The 22,982-nt window shown below is 32.4% G+C and overlaps 1 protein-coding gene across 6 annotated transcripts in view; it reads right to left on the bottom strand.

Annotated features, from left to right (window-relative positions):
- Positions 1–15,299: 15,299 nt before the first annotated feature.
- The window catches only part of LOC106876860 (uncharacterized), a 74,756-nt gene continuing 67,073 nt past the window's right edge, over positions 15,300–22,982 (bottom strand). For all 6 annotated transcript variants that reach the window (XM_014925591.3, XM_052973189.2, XM_014925592.3 and 3 more), the window contains one exon: positions 15,300–22,163. In XM_014925591.3, the coding sequence (XP_014781077.2) occupies positions 19,978–22,023 (2,046 nt within the window). In that variant the 5' untranslated portion in view covers positions 22,024–22,163 and the 3' untranslated portion in view covers positions 15,300–19,977. The remainder of the gene's footprint in view (positions 22,164–22,982) is intronic.

Genomic DNA, 22,982 nt, shown 5'->3' with positions numbered 1-22,982 from the left:
TACAACATTAATTGGTCCATTGTAAGGTATGTGAAACCATACAATATAATGTCGAGGAGATGCCGTCTCTGCTCCGAGGAATCCCTGTCTATTCTGTGGACCAAGAAGAAGATAATTAATAGAATTTCTAAACGACTCTCGAAATGCCTACATGCATATAAATGTACTTTCACACAATGCAGTGAGAATGAATTATGAGTAACCGTTAACTTAATTTACTTTAAGGTATGGATGACTTAAGTTTACTTTTAACCTCCCCATTCTTATAAACACGAAATAAATAACTAACTCGCTTTGTGATCATGAGTGCACCAAACCTCATGTGCATATGCTCACATTTTTGCAGATGCCTGTATGAGTGAGTGTACTTACACCATGTAGCTTGCCTGAGAGAGTTTATACATCCATATCTGTTAACGGTTAATTTTAATACTTTTCTCGCTGGATTGCGTGTTCGTTCCCCTTTTTGCCATCTGTGATTTTATTTTTGGTCTTCTATATAAATGAAGATATTTGCTCCGTCTGGCTGCTTTTCTTTCTACAAAACGGGAAGATACATTGCGGAACAGTTATTTTAACGAGTTGTATTTATTTATCACCCCACGAGATACATCTGTCCCACCCAAGAGGAATCGATGCTAGATGTGTCAAAACAATTGTCGTGATTAATAATAAATTCTCATATATTCTATCTTCTGTCTTTCATTTATATATATATATATATATATATATATATATATATATATATATATATATATATATATATATATATATATATATATATACATATATATATATTTACATATATATATATATTTACATATATATGTATATTTACATATACATATATATATATTTACACATATATATATATATATATATATATATATATATATATATATATATATATACATATATGTATACATATATATACATATACATATATATACATATACACATATATATAAACACATATATATACGCACATATATATACACATATATATATACATATATATATACATATATATATACACACATATATATATATGTATTGATTTTCCTTAGACATAGCAATATTAATATTTAATTGTTAGAACTTATTATAGATATGATTTTGAGTAAAGTATTAGACGAATACAGAGGATAATATTAATTAATGAATGACAAAAGAACAGGATTATGTAATCACCTTCATTTTTGCTATAAGAAACAGTGTATTTGTGAGAGCTGAGTATTTGTGCAACATCTTACAGCCTCTTTGGAATAGGATGTTACACAAGCACTCAGCTCTGAGTGCACTGCATCTCATAGCAGAAACATCTGTAAGCTAATAGAAATTATTACATAATTCCTGTTCTATATGAATGCGTATGCATGCATTTCTGCACATGCATGTGTATTTATGTATATATATATATAAATATATATATATATATATATATATATATATATATATATATATATATATATATATATATATATATATATATATATATATATTATCATACTTGAAAAGATCTTTAGGTTAAAACTGCCATTGTATGACCACTTGAATAAAACATTATATATATATATATATATACCATCATCATCGTTTAACGTCCGCTTTCCATGCTAGCATGGGTTGGACGATTTGACTGAGGACTGGTGAAACCAGATGGCTACACCAGGCCCCAATCTGATTTGGCAGAATTTCTACAGCTGGATGCTCTTCCTATATATAAATATATATATATATATATATATATATATATATATATATATATATATATATATATATATTTGGCCAATTACTTTTCATAAGTCAGAAAAAAGAAAGAAGCACTCATATATTAGGTAATAGAGTGGGTATATTATTTGTGTAGGATTATGAATTTAATCTTTTAACAGACAATTCATGCTACCGAAAAGCTTTATGTTAAAGAACCTTCAAAATTTGGAATGGTAAATTGACAGTTATCAGTCAGGACTAAATGGAATAGCATAATTTGGGCTCTTTTTTTTTTACTGAAGGTAACACTTCATCCAGATTTAGTGTTTTCAGTACCCCCATAAAAAAAAAAAGAAAAGGAAAAGAAGAATACCAATGACTAATATACCCAAAGCAGTAATCAAAGGGGTAGCAGACTGAACATTTATCACTTACTCTCTCTCTTTTACTCTTTTACTTGTTTCAGTCATTTGACTGCGGCCATGCTGAAGCACCGCCTTTAGTCGAGAAAATCGACCCCAGGACTTATTCTTTGTAAGCCTAGTACTTATTCTATCAGTCTCTTTTTGCCGAACCGCTAAGTTACGGGGACCTAAGCATACCAGCATCGGTTGTCAAGCGATGTTGGGGGGACAAACACACATACATATATATATATATATATATATATATATATATATATACATATATACAACGGGCTTCTTTCAGTTTCCGTCTACCAAATCCACTTACAAGGCTTTGGTCAGCCTGAGGCTATAGTAGGAGACACTTGCCCAAGGTGCCACGCAGTGGGACTGAACCTGGAACCATGTGGTTGGTAAGCAAGCTACTTACCACACAGCCACTCCTGCGCCTATGTGGAAATTAGGGTTAGGATAGAATTATAATCAAATAAATACTGTATGAAGTAGAGATCCCAAATTGAAGGAGAAGCTAAAGATTACTATCATTGTTGTTTAGTGTCAGATCAGCCCCGATTCTGCAGAACTATGATCAAAGTTATTCCAGTTATAACCTTCTTGTTTCCTCAGACATAGTTTATACTTCAGACTACATTTAATATAAATTGGTATAAACAGTATAAATATGTAGTTTTTAGGTAACACAACCATTAACAATTCTCTACCCGATTTTCTCATAAAGAAGTTTCCAGAAGTGAAAATATATTTTGGAAAAAGATCTTTCCTTTATAAAATTTTAAAAGAGTTTTCTTAGATTTATATAGAATATAAAATTCCTTTTGATACCTTCTTAATTTTTCTCAATATGCCTCCATATTATTGTCAATATTATTTATTAATGTAAAGAATAATGAGAATTTAAAAAATAAAAAATAGCATTAAATTTCATTTCAACCAATTTATATATCCCTTTAGCATTTTAACCAGCCATATCCGGCCAAAATATTCTGCCTGTTTTATGTTCAAACTAACCAGATCTGGCTTCTCACACCAACCCTATAATATCATTCTAAAAATTAATAGTCACCTTATCAAAATCTCAGAGCTACAAGATAACACATGATTAATTTAAAACAATGAGAATAAAAAAGCATTACTTTTGATAGAATAACGTCAATGCTAGAGGGTTAAATATATATATATATATATATACACACACATATCTTTATTACCATCATTTTTATGTCTGTTTTTCCATGCATGCAATGTATTGAGGCAGGTTTTCAACTATAGAATGCTCTTCCTGTTGCCAACCCTCGTTATATTTTCAAGTAAGGTATCCTTTATTTTACTGGTCTGAACAAATCCACTGAACTAGGGGACATTGATTTCCTGGTGAATGTAAACAATGTCATTACTTTGGGCCAAGACTGTGTCAGTGAGAACACTCAGAATTAATATTCACACATACATGCTAACACACACACACACACGTGTGTGTGTGTGTGTGTGTAAGTATATATATATACTGGGTGGGCTAAAAGTCACGCACAAGTTCCATATGCTCTGGAATTGTCAAAGACATGCTTCAATTTTTCTAAACTTGAATGATATAATGGTGAATACACACATACTTGTACACGATGAACAAAATTAATAATAATAATAATTAATTCTGGTTTTATTGGCCACAAGGGCTAATATAAATTAAAAACATGTAAGGACAAAGATAGGACGAAGGTTACAAAGGGTTTTGTCCGAAAAGAAAACGTTCGTGTAATAATAATAATATAAATAAATAAAAGGCTGTGTTTGGTACATGACTTTTGGCCCACCCTGTATATCTATGTATGATATATATAAAAGCATACACAATAGGCTTCCCTTCAGTTTCTGCTAATCAATTCCACTCTTAAAGCATTGGTCAACCCAAGACAATATGCACAATAGCAGAAGACATCTATCTCACCAAGATGTCCAACAACAAGACTTGAAACCATATGGTTGTAAAATGAACTTTTGTAACCACAGCTATTGCCATGTCTTTCATCAATGTAAATATGTGCATCAAAATTGGAAACAAAAAGAAATTAATAGCCATTATTAGCACCAATTTGAGAGAGAAAAGAACAATAAATCCACAGATAGGCTCAGGCAATGTATTTATCAATAGCTGGATGACCGTATTACTGAAAATGAAATCAGTAACACTAACTTGTGAAGTGATAGATCTGTGGTTCAAATGGTGGCACTGTTTTTTCTTTCTTTCTCACATATGAATTTATGTTTTGTGTCCTTTTAACAGTAAATTCATTCTTGAAAATAAAAAAAAATAAATGTGCCTTTTTAAAGCCTAACCAAGCTCATGGGCCCGGTTTCCTGGTTTCAATGGCGTATGTGTTGCCCAGTTAGACGGGACGCCAGTCCATCACAGCGTTACTCATTTTTGCCAGCTGAGTGAACTGGAACAATGTGAAATTAAGAGCTTTGCTCAAGAACACAACACGTTGCCTGGGCCAGGAATCGAAACCACAATCTTACGATCATGGTGCTGACACCCTAACCATTAGGCCACGCGCCTCCACTCAGTCTTGAAAATACTAATAATCTTTTTAAACACAGACACTAGGTCAGAAATTGGGGTTGGGTAGATAGTGATTATATTAGCCCACGTACTTAACTGGTACTTTATCAACTCTGGTACTTGATTGGTATTCTTTTACTCTTTTACTTGTTTCAGTCATTTGACTGCGACCATGCTGGAGCACTGCTTTTAGTCGAGCAAATTGACCCCAGGACTTATGCTTTGTAAGCCTAGTACTTATTCTATTGGTGTCTTTTGTCAAACTGCTAAGTTATGGGGACGTAAACACACATCGGTTGTCAAGCGATGGTGGGGGGATAAACACAGACACACAAATATATATACAACAGGCTTCTTTCAGTTTCTGTCTACCAAATCCACTCACAAGGCTTTGGTTGGCCTGAAGCTATAGTAGAAGACACTTGCCCAAGGTACCACACAGTGGGACTGAACCTGGAACCATGTAGTTGGGAAGCAAGCTTCTTACCACACAGCCACTCCTGAGCCTAGAAAAATATGAAATGCTTCATGAATTTGTGTGTCATCCTTGACTTAACTATTTGACTAATTCTTTTATTTTATCAACCTTGGAAGGATGAAAAGCAGTGTTGACCCCAGTATAATCTGAGCAATGTTAAAGAGCTGAAATACTACAAAGCATTTTTCTGATGTTCTTAATGATTCTACCAACCAACTTACTTAGTAGCAGTAATAGTAGTAGTAGTAGTAGTAGTAGTAGTAATAATAATAATAATAATAATAATAATAATAATAATAATAATGGTTTCAAATTTTGCCACAAGGGCAGCAATTTTTGGGGAGGGGACTAGTTGATTACATCGACCCCAGTGTTCCAGTGGTACTTATCTTATCGACCCCGAAAGGATGAAAGGCAAAGTCGACCTCAGCGGAATTTGAACTCAGAACAAACACAGATAAAATACTGCTAAGCACATCGCCTGGCATGATGACAATTCTGCCAGCTCACCATCTTACTAATTATAATAATCCTTTTTACTAAGGGCACAAGGCCTGAAATTTTGGGGAGAGGGAACTAGTCGATTACATTTACCCCTGTGTTTCACTGGTACTTAATTTATCGATCCTGAACGGATGAAAGGCAAAGTCAACCTTCGTGGAATTTGAACTCAGAATGTAACGATGGGCTAAATACTGCTAAGCATTCTATCCAGCATGCTAATAATAATAATAATAATAATAATAATAATAATAATAATAACAACAACACCAACAATGATAATTATAATAACCCTTTATATTATAGGCACAAAGCCTAAATTTTGGAGGAGGGGATAGAAGATTACATCAACCCCAGTGTTTCACTGGTACTTATTTCATCAACCCTGAAAGGATGGAAGACAAAGTTGACTTCAGCAGAATTTGAACTCAGAACATAAAAACAGGTGAAATGCTGCAAAGCATTTTACCCAGCATGCTAACAATTCTGCTAGCTCGTTGCCTTAAAAATGCATGTAATCTTGTTGTGCTGTGATTGTTGTTTTGTTATACACCAGCCCTGATTGATCAAAATAAAAGATAGTATCAAATTTCATTTTAATCGGTATAAACATCACCATCATTATTTTTTCATCTGTATTTCCATGGTGGCGCACAACTTACTGAAGCAGAATTTTAATGATCAGATGCCTTTCCTGTTGCCAACCCTCAATAGTTATCCAGGCAGAGTATTTTTTATTCCATACACATTGGTTTACAGGTGTAATGTAAACATTATCATCATTTGGGGCTCAGATGGTGTTAATAAAGACACACCATATCAACATTCATAATACTCAAGCTGGGACTGAGGAGGAGGAGGAGACCCACTTCGGTCATGAATGACCATGGGATTGCACCTAGAAAGTTACCCTCCGAGGCACAAGTCCAGGCAAGGTTGTTTACGGAAGGCCAGCAGTCACCCATGCATGCCAGCCTCCCCTCTCCACACCACTGATGTTATCCAAGGGAAAGGCAAGGCCGATACAGCTTTGCACCAGTGATGTTGCAACTCATTTCTACAGCTGAGTTAACTAGAGCAATGCGAAATAAAGTGTCTTGCTCAAGAACACAACACGCAGCCCGATCCGGGAATCAAACTCACAACCGCACAGTCGTAAGTTCGATGCTCTAACCACTGAGCCATGAGTCTTCACCAAGCTGGGATTATCTCGTTAATTTTATGTGTTCTTCTTTTGATTGTAAAGTTTGAGTTGGGGAATTTTGGTTGGTTATGGTCTGTCCACATTACTCCAAAAGGAGCATAGAGCCAGTTTTCCAATCCCTCTGGCATATATATCCCTACTGAATGGGGCACCGCTCCATCACAAGGTTACTCATTTTTACCAACAGATTGGACTGGAGCAATGTGAAATGAAGTGTTTTGCTCGAGAACACCATGTGTTGCCCAGTCCAAGAATTGAAACCACAGTCTTATGATCATGAATCTAACACCCTAACCACTAAGCCATATGCCTTCACAGAATTAGGAAAGACTTAGCTGCAATTTCTAGCAAGCCATGCAGCCATACCTCATTGTTGCTTTGTCTCAGCAGGAACGTTATTGCTCAGCAGTTCCAGTTCTTTAGAGTAGTTTTAATATAGCATAAATAAATAAATAAAAAATAACAACCAAATCTATTAACATGTATGTTAACTTTTTATACAAAAACCTCAGCTTAGAGGATAAGACTTTATTATTTCTAAGTGACTTCATGGCTGTTAAAGAGAACAATAAAATTTTCATCTAAAGCAGGGGTTCTCAACCATTTTTTTATCTATGGACCCCTTTGATTACTGTTTCATTCTAGTGGACCTCAATAACCATTCAATGTTTAAAAATTAGTTTTATAGAAACTTCTTTCAAAATTTCTATTTTGTTTCACACACATTAACTTGTGTAGGTCGAACAATGTAAAATGTTAGAGAAAGAAACCTGGCTGTTTCTTGCAATAAATACCAATACATACATCTAAATAAATTTTTTTCAGGGACCCTTTAAGTAGTATTGTGAATCCCCAATTACTATTTTGTTGTGTGAACTCCCAAAAATCTTATATGGACCCTAGTTGAGAACCAGTGATCTAAACAGTTCAAACCAGAAAAAGATCTTTGAAATACTACTTCTATATCTTATTAAGTAGAGTAATTACAGGCCAAACAACCTATGGTTAATCTTGCTTCTTCAGTCCTGGAAAGCAATTGTATGCATTTGCAATATAGATAACTTTTAGTCCATGCAAGAAGACAGGAAAATGAAGATGATGATTTGAGATGAACAAGGTAATTTACAATGTATGGAGATGTATCTGCTCTCCTTATATGGCTTTGAAACCTGGACAAGTTTTAGGCAACAAATTTTAGGAGACAGCACCAGAGATGACTGAGAAAAATCAAGCATGTGTGATTAAGAATTTTGTTTCTCAACCATATAGTTCCAGGTTCAGTTCCACTGCATGGTACTGTGAGTAATTGTCTTCTGCTACTATGGTCCCAGACCAACCAAAGTCTAGTGAGCAGACTTTGGAAGACAGAAACTGAAAGAAGCCTGTCATATATATGTGCATGTTTGTGTACATTTGTTTCTCCTTGCTTTGACATCATACATCAGCTGTAAATGTGCATCACTGTCATTCATTTCTAACATACCTGGCCATGGGGTAATATGTTGTTTGGAAACTGGTGAGGGTTGGTGACAGGAAGGGTGTCTAGCCATAGAAAATCTGCCCTATTTATGCAAGCATTGAAACACATACATTAAAACGATGATGATAATGATAGACAAAGGAATCGCAGTGTACATGAGAAATCTAATATCTCTTGCAGTAAAACCATGATTATACATCAGATTTGATGGGCAGACCATGCAAATGCTGGGCAAATGGTTGAGCAGCTGAAGAAAATATGGAAGGCGCATATAAAGAGGAGAAATGAAGAGGTTCAAAAACGTATTTTAATGAAATTTGAAAAAGTCCTTGTTTTGATGTGTGGTGGCTTTGTGTGCTTCAGTGACCCTCAAGAGCTGTGCCAGTGGAGCACAAAATCCTAGCAGGGCCTCCCATACTGGAGAAGACAAAGAATAGGAGTCCAGACTAATATGGACCTGGATCATCTATATTCAGATGTAAATATGGTTTGTGTAGTGTCAACACACTTACCTAGAAGAAAGCAAAGTTATAGAAGCATCAATGACAATTCAAAACCAGCAAGACATGAGATGGGTAGATGGCCCTCCATCAAGGAGATGTATAATGCAATGCAACAAAATCCGAAAGAAAGCTACTAGAGCAGGAGGCAAGACACTGGAGCAGAGCTGGAAAAGCAAGGATCCAACTTGAAAGAATCAGAAAAGGCAGCACAGAGCTGAGAAAAGTGAAGGGAAGTCAGAGATGGCCTATGTTCCACAGTGGGATTATCATGGGATGTAAATAGGTCTCATTGGCTAATAATCAATATAGCAACAGATCATCTATGATGGCACACAACCCTTTTGGACAGAACAAGGATTAAACTGTTCAATGATAGATGCGAGTGTAGAATGCAGTACAAAACAATTGACACAGTATTTTTTTTTCTCCAGCAAGTTTGTGGTTAGACTTCTGGCTACCATTTATTCTATATATGGGTCCACAGATGTGAATTCTGGAATCTGGCTTCACAATAATCCTCAACCCCAAGGGACTGGTGCCAACAGCAATAGAAATATATGTATATTATGCACACACACACACACACAGATTCCTTTACTTGTTTCAGTCATTTGACTGTGGCCATGCTGGAGCACCGCTTTTAGTCGAACAAATCGACCCAAATTATCTTATTTAGTTTGTTTACCATTTTAAAAAATTTAAAAACTATCTTAGTTTTTTCTGGAAGTTACTCTTCCATTTTAAGAAATTACATTATCACCATCACAATACTATCTGTAAGTGCACACACACATATATATATACACACACACATTATGCATGTGGTATTATTGGAGATCTTATTTTATATGCTAGAGGTAAACTGTATGAGACTGAATAATGGGGATATATATATATATATATATATATATATATATATATATATATATATAAGTAGGTCTTTCAAAGACAGTATCAATATCATGTAGCTGCAATCTTTTTGCTAGATTTTTCGAACAAACTATAATAATAATAATAATAATAATAATAATGATAATAATAATAATAATAATATTAATAATAATATAAAATACATTTTCTATACAGGCTTTAATTAAAATATCAACTAAAAGAAAACAAGAATCAGTCTATGAAAATGTTAAACAAAAAAAAAATTCAATAGATATTTTTATTTAAACACCGGTATGTCTAGTGCAGCATCACTCACGTTTACTTTACACAAAAACAGGGCAAAAAAAAAAAAAAAAAAAAAGATATGTTGAAAATTAAATGTTAAGGTAGATTTAATTTAGAAACTTACATTTTGATTACAGCAGCTATAAAATAGTTTTCAAATAATGAATTTAAAATATTATGTTTATATATATATATTATTTGAAAATTATTCAATATTTCCGACAAAACCTATACTGTAATGTAAATTCAATATCAAAAGATGTTTTTATCACTCCATGAAATATAATAATAATAGTAATGATAGTAATAATAATATTATTAATAATAATAATAATGATGATGATAATGATGATGATGATGAGGATGATAAAGAAATATATAGAATTTATATAGAAATGTACACATTTCAAGCAGCAGACATCCACTTTAATTTTACAAAAACATATATATACACACACACACACACACACACACACATAGTGATCAAGCAAGTTTCATATGATGAAATGAAGAGCACTCAATAAGATGAATATAGACTAAATATACATGTTTCTACAAGTATAGAACACAGTGAGTTCATGTTACTTATAGTTTAAAAATAACTGAAACCCACAAAGTGGTTGAGTTCCTTTTTATCATTTAGCTGTACAGGGCCAACAAATCTGATAAAAATGAACTCAGCCACCTTTTGTACCTTTCAGTGACTTGGAAAGTATTAGTAACATGAAGCATGTTCCAAACTAGTTTATATATATATATATCAAGAAGTATTGTTAACATGCATTTTATCATACCACAAATATCACTTAGGTATTTTTGTTTGATAGAGACTCTAATAGTAATGGACGTTGTCATGCATCACATATGCAGCATTGCTTTCCACTGAGAAAATTTTTTTTCAAAGCATACAGAATTTTAAAAAATTAACAACAAATACATCAGCAAAAGAAGATTAGGCTACAAAGTTTTTCATCATTATATGTGTATATATATACACACACACATACATATACACCATCAAATTGTTAGAGGTGCTGTTATTCAATTACTTTAAGTTTCATGCTGAAGTGACATTCATCAGTGTATGAACTGAGAATATATTTCCTCACTGACGAAGGCTTTTTTAGTGTAGAACTTGAAGTAATGGAACAATAGTTATCCCTCACAGTAGTGTACATAAGTGTACGTATTTATTATATAATTCATAATTAATAATAAATTACATATATATATATATATATACATACGTGTGTGTGTGAGTGTGTAATAAATTTCTGGTTTTATATATAATTGGTCTTTGGTTAGATGAAGTCAAATATAAAAGCAAAGCAACATGTACTCTGTGAAATGTTTTTGTTCTTCAAATGTTGTCTACTGCCCTGACTAATAACAGTCCAGTTCTTACACAATAGAGAATATAAACATTAATACTGAATACAAAGAAAATATACTTAATGAAATTATCATTAAGAATCTTTTCATCTACCAGTCATATATAACTTCTAATATTGGGTGCTTTATGTTATCCATCTCTTTTGTGCAGAAAACCATTGCAATATAACTTAAATATTTTGTTGACTTAGTATTTTCCTTACTTAGACTTCAGCAGTGATTTTTTTTTTATAACAACTGTTATATTTTGAGTGACAAATAATCAAGAACAAAAAGCCTATTTCTGATTATAGTAATTAGTTATTGGGAATGAAACTTAAAAAAAAATAACAAATATATTATCAGTATTTGTACATCAATGTGGACGGGGCTTATCTTCAATATATCTATACATTGTACATCAGAAAAGGTATATGGAATTTGGTCTAATGTAGCCTTCCCAATATATTTAGTTACAGGACCACCAGGTATTATGCCTGGTCTGACTCAATTGTTGATTGCTAATGTATGTGAGAGAAAATCATCATCAGCTACCAACAGAACTGACAATTCTATTATATAAGGTTCAACCGTCTTAAAAACTTAACAATATTCAAAACTTGAAATATATATATATATATGTATGTATATATATATATATATATATATATATATATATATATATATATATATATATATAGAAAAAAAATTATTTGGCAATTAGAAAACAAACACTGGTAAATTCAAAGAAACATATTGCTAACCAATGGAAGAAAGTATTTAATATCTCTGTAATCATTTAAATATTAGTGAAATAATAATTAGTGCTTATGTAGCATTATTTCAGTAGTTCCCAAGCCATTTTTATTTTGTTACTTGTGATGCATTAAAGAGCAAATAAAAATATTTTTGTGTACCTTGTGCATAAAATAAAATAATGTATTAAAAATAAAGATATTTATAATATAGTTTAACCTATATGATTTAAATCAAAGAAAGTTGTTAAATACTTACTTCTTTATTTTAATAAATAAAACATAGTTATCAAGGTTTTATACTTAGAATTTCAGTTTTTATTTTAAACATTTTTTTAAAAAATATATTAATTTGTTTTCTGTGGTGCACCTAACTACATTTTGTGATGCATCACTGCACCAAAATGCATACCATTTGGGAACCACTGTATCATTACCACATATTAAAACATTTAAAACGATTCTACAAGAAGCATACAGTGTTTTTTGTTTTTTTTAATATTTGGAATAACAACAATGATATGATATATGGATATGAGATGATTATATATATATATATATATATATATATATATATATATATATATATATGAAGTATTGCAGAGTAGCTGGGTAGGAGAATAAATAGCTGAAATACCACAGTAAAGGTTAAATTTATAAGGATGGGGGGTGGGAAAACTGGATGGCAAAAAACAGCAATGAATAGTGAAAAATAAGCAGGTGAGGCATAACTAGGCAATCAGTTACCCTAGACTATATTGTACTAAGCAAGTGAAAAACTAGCCAATACTGAAGGAAATATACTCATTCTCTACAGAACATCTAGAATAATCTAGACACCACTGAAATGGGGAAATAAAAAGGTGGGTTTGGACAATATGGCAAGACTTATGGGTTATTTAAAAATTTGGAACGAAAATTTATGGAATTTTTTTCTTTTCTGTGATTTTTTTAAACCACAATTTAACCTCAATCAAATCAAAAGTTTGCTTGCTTTTTTGTTGTTCATTTCTTTGTCAAATGTAAAGCAGGAAAAAACAAAACAAAAAAAACACAAACAATCTAATTAATTTACATCTCAAAATAAATTTCACATATTAAACAGGACTGACAACAACAAAAATAAGCATATATGGACAGAAGTTTACTATCTACTCACAAAAATGCAGAATTATTTAAAAAAAAAAATATCAAATAATCCATTGGATTTTTGGAACATTGGAATCAGTACTGAATTTTTTTAATGTAACATTTTCAGACTTCTTTTATAAACTGATGGACATTTTTAATACATGTTGTTATTTTTTATTCAATAAAAACCTTGAAGCCTGTACTATGGTGATGTTTAAGCAATATGATAAAAATGAGAGTCCTTATGTTTTGTTGTTGCTGTTGTTGTTAAAAAATACCTATACAATATCACTAACAACATAGATTCAGAAAAAAAGTTTTATTAAATAGTTATGCCAACATTTTCTCACAAAATAACAGACTTATATCCACAATTAAAGCTATAATACCAAAAAAAAAAAAAAAATCTTGAAATAAGTAAAGGAAATAAATTACATGTCAAGAACCATAAAAATCTACTGACTGTTTTTTTCTGGGTTTTTTTTTACAAATAATGAAAAAAAAAAAATCTCTCAGAAACAGGAAGTTTAAGTTACAACAAATATGATTCTTTAAAAAGATTTCATTGAAAGTTGTTTTCTGTAAAAAAAATTTTTTTTAAATGATATGCTGAAAAAAATTTTCTGTGTGAGTATGTGTGAGCATATAAATATATATATATATATATATATATATATATATATATATATATATATATATATATATATATACATACATATAGATGTATATTCATGCATATATATAAGTACATATATATATATATATATATATATATATATATATATATATATACATACATATAGATGTATATTCATGCATATATATAAGTACATATATATATATATATATATATATATATATGCATACATAAATATATATTTATATTCACATACATATATATATAAAAAGCTAAATGTGTGTGCATGTGTGTGTGTGTATGTACATATGTATTCTTAAATGGTATTTAAAATCAAATTTAAATAATAAAAATATACATTTTAGAGTTTTTGTTTCTGTCTTTTCCTAAACATAAAAAGAAAGAAAAAAAAGAAATTATGACATTCCACCAATCATAATCATTTTCTTTCTTTGTAATTTAATCCAGCTGCTTATTACAGTATTTAACAATAATTTAAATATAAATGTAATTATATCAAATTTTTTTTTTTTTTCAAATGCTTGAAATCCTTTTAAAAAATAAAAAAATATTTAAAAATAATTACGAATTCATAACAAAGTTAATAATTGTTAGCCAGGAATCACTTGAGATTAAACTAAAAGCTAATGCTTTAGATTTACAATGTAAAAGGAGTGGGTGGTGGGGGGAAAAGATTAATAATAATAATAATAATAATAATAATGGTAAAAATATATTAAATGCATATAAGTACAATGTAATGGACTGGAAGAGAAAAAAATATTTCAAATCTTAAAATTGAAAAATAAATAACATTGATTAGCTTGGATAATCGACAGAGACTTCTCCAAGAAAAAATATATATTATGTATTATTAAAACTATCACTAGTGCCTGGCAGAATGTTATATTTTATGTAAATGAAACCAAGAGATGAATATACGTGGTTCATCAACTTATCAAAATTCAGCAAATGGATTCTCAGTTTCACTAAGATTATAACAGATAAAATATCTTACTTTATTAATATGGGGTGGGGGTAAAACCACCAGAAAAACAAAATTTGGGTAGATTACTGTTTTAGGTTATGTTACCAAGTTTCTAAAGCATCAGTTATTATTTTAGCAATGTGCTGGGTGACCACATCACATGACGAAAGCACCTAGTTAACAATGAATGGTATAAATATGCTTTTATAATAACAATAATAATAATAATATTTTATTTTTATAGATAATATTAGGACTGCTATGACTCCTCTAGAAGGAATATGTAAATAAATAAAGAAGAGTTCCATAATTAAATTTGTTGAACGATATTTCAGTATCTTGTGTACCTTCAATGGGTTCAAAATTTGATATGTCAGTCTACTTCATTTTTTTTTTATAGCAGTCCTAATATTATCTATAATAATAATAATAATAATCCTTTCTATTATAGGCACAAGGTCTGAAATTTTGTGGCGAGGGGGAAGTTAATTAAGTCAACTCCAGTATTCAATTGGTACTTATTTCATCAACCCAGATGAAAGGCAAAGTTGAGAACTCACAACATAAAGACAAATGAAATGCTGCTAAGCATTTTGTGTGGTGTGCCAATGATTCTGCCGGTTCAGCACCTTAATAATAACAAAAATAAGTATAACAAACCTTTCTACTGTAGGCACAAGGCCTGAAATTTTGGGGCAAGGGATAAGTCAATTACATGAACCCAGTGTTTAACTAGTACAACTTACTGCCTTAATAATAATAATAATAATCTTTTCTACTACAGGTACAAGGCCTGAAAGTTGGAGCGGGGAGGGTAGTCGATTACATTAACCCAGTGCCTGACTGGTACTTAATTTATCGACTACAAAAAGATGTAAGGCAAAGTCGACCTTAGTGGAATTTGAACTCAGAATGTAAAGATAGACGAAATGCCAAGAAGCATTTTGCCCAGTGTGCTATCGATTCTGCTAGAATGGTACTTAATACACATGGCCACAATACCCAAACTGTTACCTAAGAGGCTGAAGGATACTGGATTTAAGATTGGCATTGTTGATCTGCAGAAAGTGCCATCCTGTAGTCTCCAAGATAGCATGTAATAGTAATAATAAATGTTTTCTAATTTTGGCACAAGGCTAACAATCTCAAGTGGGGTGAGTTAGTCTTTTACACTGACCCCATTGCTCAACTGGTACTTTTTTTTTTTATCAAATCAGAAAGGAAGAAAGGCAAGGTCATCCTTGGCAACTTTTGAACTCAAAAGTGTAAAGAACTGGAAGAAATGCTTGCTAAGCTTTTTGTCCAATGTGCTAATGATTCAATAATTGCTTCAAATGTAAACACAAGGCCAGAAATTTGGTAGAGAAAGGCAACTCAATTACACCAATCCCACTATTTCACTAATACTATATATTTTAATGACCCCCTGGAGGGATGATATAAAACTTGACCTAGACAGAATTTGAACTCAGAACATAAAGAACCATAAGAAAAACCCCTTTCTAACATAGGCACAAAGTCCCAGCTTTTTGACATGGAAGAGGGTGGAAGGGTGTTGAGTAAGGTTGCTGATTAAATATACCTAATTTCTCGATTGGTACTATAACAATATTAATAATAATTTTCTAATACAGGCAAAAGACCTCAGATTTTGGAGGGGGAAGATATTTAGTTAAGTCAATACCAATATTTGACTGGTACTTTATTTTATTAATCCCAGGGGGGTGAAAGGTAAAACTGACCTTCATAGGATTTGAAATCAGAACACAGATGAAACAAACACTGCAAGGCATTTCATTCAGTGCTATAATGATTCAGCCAATTCAATAATCGTAATACTCCTATACTATATAATAACATCTTCATATTAACATAATGATAATATAGGGATGTCAGATAAATTTGCATGTTTCTTTCCAATGTTATTTGAATTAACATGAAAAATACTTTTATTGTATTATATTTTGGTTTATTTGTAGCTCTATTCTTCTCTACAACTTTTGTTTATCGTTCTTTTTTTTTCAATTTGAATAAATTGTGCTTCTTTTCAGACGAATGACAACAGAATGCTAAGATGAAAAACAATGAGCATTCTTGACATCTGCTTCTCTTTGTATTTACTCATGGTTCCAATACTGTCAAAGCTGCTTAACCCTTTGGCATTTAAACCGGCCATATCTGGCCCAAATTTTCTACTTATCTTATGACCAAATTGGCCAGATTCACATCTACCTTAAAATATCATTCTAAAAATATACAATCACATCATTGAAATCTCAAAGCTACAAGATAACTGATTAATTCAAAACAATGTGAATAAATAACCTTTTCTTTCAACAGAATAACGTGAATGCTAAAGGGTTAAGACATTTGTGCTGTGTATGGATGGAGAAAGTGCTTTTACTGAAAGAACTGCACAGAAATGGTTTTCACACTTCAAGGATAGAGAAATTCAAACTCACAGACTCTTCTCATTCTAGTCGACCTGATCATTTCAATGAAGATCAAATGAATGAGCTCATCTATGAGGATCTGCACCAATCCAATTGGGAATTGGACTAGCAGATGAGATACTCACATGATACAGTTGACAGTCAGCTCCACTTGATGAGCAAGATCTAACAAGGCAATCTAGTTGAAAAGACCTGACTGGCAACACAGCATGCTTCTTTAATATGACACCCCCTCACCCCTACATTGCTAATTTAACCAGAAATTCTGATCAAGAACTCTGTTGTGAAGTTCTATTGTGCCCGTTGTATACTAATATAGCACCTTTAGATTATCACCTTTTTTGGTCAATCTCTGACAGTCTGTGAGGTCTTGCGTTCAAAATGATGTGGAACTGAAACTGTAGCTCTGCAAATTCTTCAAGTCAAGACCAGGTGATTTCTAACCTCAAGGCATTGACAAGCTGGTGAAACACTGGCACAAAGTCATGAACAATGAAGGAGAAAATATTGATTTCAAATTTTAGTATAAGGCCAGTAAATTCAGGGAAGTGGGTAAGTTGATTACATCAATCCCAGTACTCAACTGGTAGATATTTTATTTGCCCTGAAAGGATGAAATGTGAAGTCGACCGTGGCAAAATTTGAACTCAGAATGTAGACGGATGAAATGCTGCTAACGATTCTGCTCAGCGTGCTAACGATTCTGCCAGCTTGCAGCCTTAATGAAGGAGAATATATTATTGACTGATTTGTTAAAACTGTTAATGAAAAATAAGGATTAAAATAATCAGTAAAAAAAAAATTAACAAACTTATCTGATAACCCAATACAACAATAATATATTTATAGCATTCATTGTTACTAATTACTCATTATAATCAATTGTAATAATTTCATCTTCTTTGAAATGTTTATTTCTGATCTTTGACTTCAACAACCCAAAACAATACTCATAACCTAAATCACATAATAATAATATTAATAATAATAATAATAATAATAATAATAATAATAATAATCCTTTCTACTAAAGGCACAAGGCCTGAAATTTAGAGGGAGGGGGATAGTCGATTACATTGACCCCAATGTTTCATTGGTGCTTATTTTATCGACCTTGAAAGGATGAAAGGCAAAGTCGACCATGGCAGAATTTGAACTCAGAATGTAAAAACAAACAAAATGCTGCTAAGCACTTTGCCCAACATGCTAATGATTCTGCCAAGATTGCCGCCTTAATAATGATAATGATAATAATAATAATAATAATAATAATTTCTGTTTTAGGTACAAAGCCAGCAATTCTGATGGGAAGGAGAGCAGTTGATACCACTGACCCTAGTGGTTGACTGGTACTTATTTTATCGAACCTGGAGGGATGAATGGCAAAGATGACCCCCACCCCACCCCCCAGTAGAATTGGAGCTTCAGAACATAAAGAACCAGAAGAAATACTGCAAAGCATTTTTCCTCTACTCTAACAATTCTGCCAATCTACCGCCCTTTATAATAATAATGATAATAATGATGATAATAATAATAATAATAATAATAATGCTTTAACAAGTTGCAATAATATGCTAACATTGCATGGATGGAGAAGACACAAGAAAAAAATAATAATAATAATAATAATAACATTTTAGTTCTATCTCATCACAGACATCACAAGGAAAAAAAAAAAAAAAAAACTTAAGCAATTCACAGCAGTTTTTTTTGGCATTTTTTTTTTACCCTATGAAATGGATTTCATTTTTTGCTTGTTTGTTTTTACACTTATTTGTATTAAGAAGCATTATTTAAAATTTACTTTGCTATTTTACGTTCTTGTAATACTGTAGCTGTCGTTGTGTCAAGAGTATACTACGGCTTTCTTCTTTTTCTTTTTACTAATGTGGGTGACATTTTGTTTGTTTTTTTGTTTGTTCGGGTTTTTTTTTTTTGGTCTCGTGTATTTCTTTTTTCATTTATTTATATTTTTCTTTGAGATATATCATGAATACTTAATAAGAACCTCTTGTTGATGTTTTTCTTTTTTCTTATTTTTCTTTTAAAACTTCGGTCTTAACTCTGTTTAGTGGCAGGGATGTTTGAGTATTTTAACCACATTACTTTTTCTTTTTTTTTTGTTTTGCTTTGTTGTAGTTTCTCTTTGGTTTCTTTTTTTTTTTACCTTTTTAATATATTTTCTGTTCTTTTCTTTCTTCATGTTTCCAATGAGCTAGTCTTTTTTTTTTTTAATAATAATATTATCATTATAATAATGTAAGAAATAATAATAATGATAATAATGATAATAATAATAATAATAATAATAATAATAATAATAATAATAATAATTCTTTCTACTAAAGGCACAAGGCCTGAAATTTTGGGGGGAGAGGACCAGTCGATTACATCGACCCCAGTGTTTCACTGGTGCTTAATTTATCGACCCCGAAAGGATGAAAGGCAAAGTCGACCTCAGCGGAATTTGAACTCAGAACGTAAAGACAGACAAAATGCCACAAAGCATTTTGACTGGCAAGCTAACGATTCTGCCAGCTCACCACCTTAGTAATAATAATAATAATAGTAGTAGTAGTAGTAGTAGAAGTAATCTTCTTTAGTCATATGACAGCAATTGGTTTTGCATGTGTAACCATTTTGGGAACTGGTTGGGTTGATGAGCGTAGGTATCTGTGAACTCTGAGGAGTGAACAGGTCGGTTGTTCACTTGGTCTATAAAAGATGCAAACTGGCTTGAAAAAATAGAGCTTCTCAAGTCTCGCTCCTCCAGAGGCTCAGGCTTCATACACATCCTGTCTTGTGGATTAGGCATATAATGAGGATTAACAGGTGATAACGAAGAGGAATGCAGAGGCCTTCTCCCCAGAGCAGCAGGACTCCGAGAGTTGGATGTCAGATACAATTCTTGACGTAACTGTGAAGCAGACGAATGGTTTAGAGATGCCATAGATGTTAAAGCTTGAGTAAGAAGTGGGTAAGTCTTCTTACTCTCTTTTGATATCTTTTGTATGGGCAATGATAAGCTGGACGGTGCTGTGTTTCTTAAATGTGCCATTTGCTGCTGCTGCTGCTGCTGCTGCTGCTGTTGTTGTTGCTGGTGCTGTTGTTGTTGTTGCTGATGGTGTTGTTGCTGTTGTTGTTGTTGCTGTTGTTGTTGTTGCTGCTGCTGTTGATGCTGTTGCTGTTGATGTTGTTGTTGTAGATGGTGATGGAGGTTGTATGGCGAGTTGTTCAGCGATGACATAAGATTTGGGGATGTCTCAGAATGTAAGGATTGAAACTGACTAGCGTAGAATGGCGGAACTTTGGCTGCTGTTGACCATGGAGACAATTTAGACATGAAAGACGGTTGAAGAGAAGGTTTCTGAGCAGGCAAAGCCGAAGCAGGTGGAGGGGGACGCAGGGGGTAGACTCTCTTGCGGTCCCTTTTTAATTGATTGCGTAACTGACTGATAGCAGTCGTAGTAATTCGGGGCGTTGTACGTCTTGACGAAGATTTTGGTTTCACCTTCTGTATGGCAGACTGCCGGCAGTCTTGATCACAAATTAGTGCTTGCTGCTCAAAAAGGGAAGCGGAGCAAGAATCACCAGGAGACATTTGGCAGTCAAAGAGCACCACAGACATTTCACGGAGATTTACTCTGGCAGACTTTTGAAGAACTCTAGGAAGAGAAATAGATTCTTCTTTTGTTTCATCTAATGGTTCTGAACTTACAGTTTCAATTGGATTAGTTTTGGGAATATTAAAATTTTCAGCAGAATTCTTCTTAACTTCATCCTCATCAGCAGTAGTGGTAGTAGTAGTAGTAGTAGTAGAAGTGGTAGTGGTACTAGTAGTAGTACCAGTAGTTGTAGTAGAAGCAGATGTAGCAGTAATAGTAGTCACTGTAGTAGTACTAGAGGTGCTAAAATTTTTTTCAAATGAATCTTTTGTGTCCTCTTCTTCAGAAAACTGTTGATCGGCTATTCTTTTAGTTGGTTCCTTTTCACTGGAGACTTTGGTGACAACACTTTCTCGTTTTGGAGAAGCAGTTTTTGAAGAATCTTTTTCTGAGTTGGTAGTTTCTTCTGAATTAACAGGATTCTGAACAGATTTACTTTCAGTGTTTGTAGTTTTAATGGAATCGTTTTCCTGATTCAAAAGAACATTGTTTTGTGAAGATGAAACAGCATCCTGTGACTGGCTGGTGCGTTTCACATCTTCTGATTTCCGAAGAGATGAATTCTCTCGGAGTTTTTCACAAAGCTTATCGATTCTGGATTTCTTTGAAACAGGTATGGCAACATTTTCATCTAATTCTTCATCATCACCTACTTCAACGACTTGGATGTCTTGTATTCCATCACACTGAATTCGATGGACAACTTTTTCTTTTCGATAGTTGGCTAATGGCTTTTTGAAATCGCTGTCAGAATTCCTTTCATCAGCAGAAGAGTCATTCATAGATAAACCATCTTCTTTACCTCCATCACCCTGAAGAAATTTCTTACGAAAAATGCTTCGTGGCCGTAGCATTTTGGCATCTTCATGAGTAAAAATGCGATCGGGTAGGACTCCTTCTTCTCCATTTTGTTCCTGACTCATATATAAAGATCCACCAATGTAAATACGTTCCCCTTCCATAGCCCAGTATACAACCATAACTACAGCAATGACCAGGTAATTCTGTGATAGAATTCAAGTTGCAGCAGTATTCTATAGTTTTATCAGCAGTTAGAAGAAATAAAATCCATGTTGGTTTTCTTTTTCTTGGAAATTGGTTACATAAAACAGCCTTGAATCTGATGGAAGAAAAAAAATAGAAACATGATTCTCATAATTATGAAGAAATTAGATTAATTTATTGTGAAGGTACAATTATTTAAAACAAAAGAATACATATTTACATAGTCAATTTAAATGTAGACGTGAGAAAGATAACACAGTGTATGTAAATATAGATGTGTGTTAGGTCACATATGTGTGTAAATGTAAATATGGGTTAGCTAATATATGATGTATGTAAATATAAGCATGAATTAGAGTATGTAAATGTACACATTATATTACTTTTTAATAGCTTGATCAGGGGAACAAAAGCAGTGGCAATACTCTTTTTAGGACTTCTGTGAATGATGGAAAGAAGTCATTCTCAGACTAGAGACCAAACATGAATGCTGACAACAGAACAGATGCTACCAAAAGCAACCAAGAGCCAGGTAGTGATGATAAACCAGATGGATTGGGTTAGATAAAATATACTGGCTACAAATGTAGATTTGTGAGATAACATGTGGTGAATGTAAGTGTAGTGACTTAGATTAGATGACTGTAGTGTATGTAAACATAGGTATGTATTAGATGGTTTGTAGTGTATGCAAATACAGACCTGGGTTGAATAAAATATAATGTAGATACAGACATGGGATAGATATGCAAATTTAGATGCATGTCAGATGACAGTGTACAAAAATATACACATGGGTTAGACACCATACAGTGTGTCTAAATGTAGGTATGTACTAAACAACATATACAATTTATATGAATGTAGACATGGGTTAAATAACATGCTGTATATAATTATAAACATAGTTTAAATAAAATATAGTGTATGTTGA

The sequence above is a fragment of the Octopus bimaculoides genome, chromosome 15, assembly GCF_046866305.1.
Source record: "Octopus bimaculoides isolate indiv1 chromosome 15, ASM4686630v1, whole genome shotgun sequence".
In the NCBI taxonomy this organism is placed as follows: Eukaryota; Metazoa; Mollusca; class Cephalopoda; order Octopoda; family Octopodidae; genus Octopus; species Octopus bimaculoides.
This window is presented reverse-complemented; position numbering and strand designations above follow the sequence as displayed.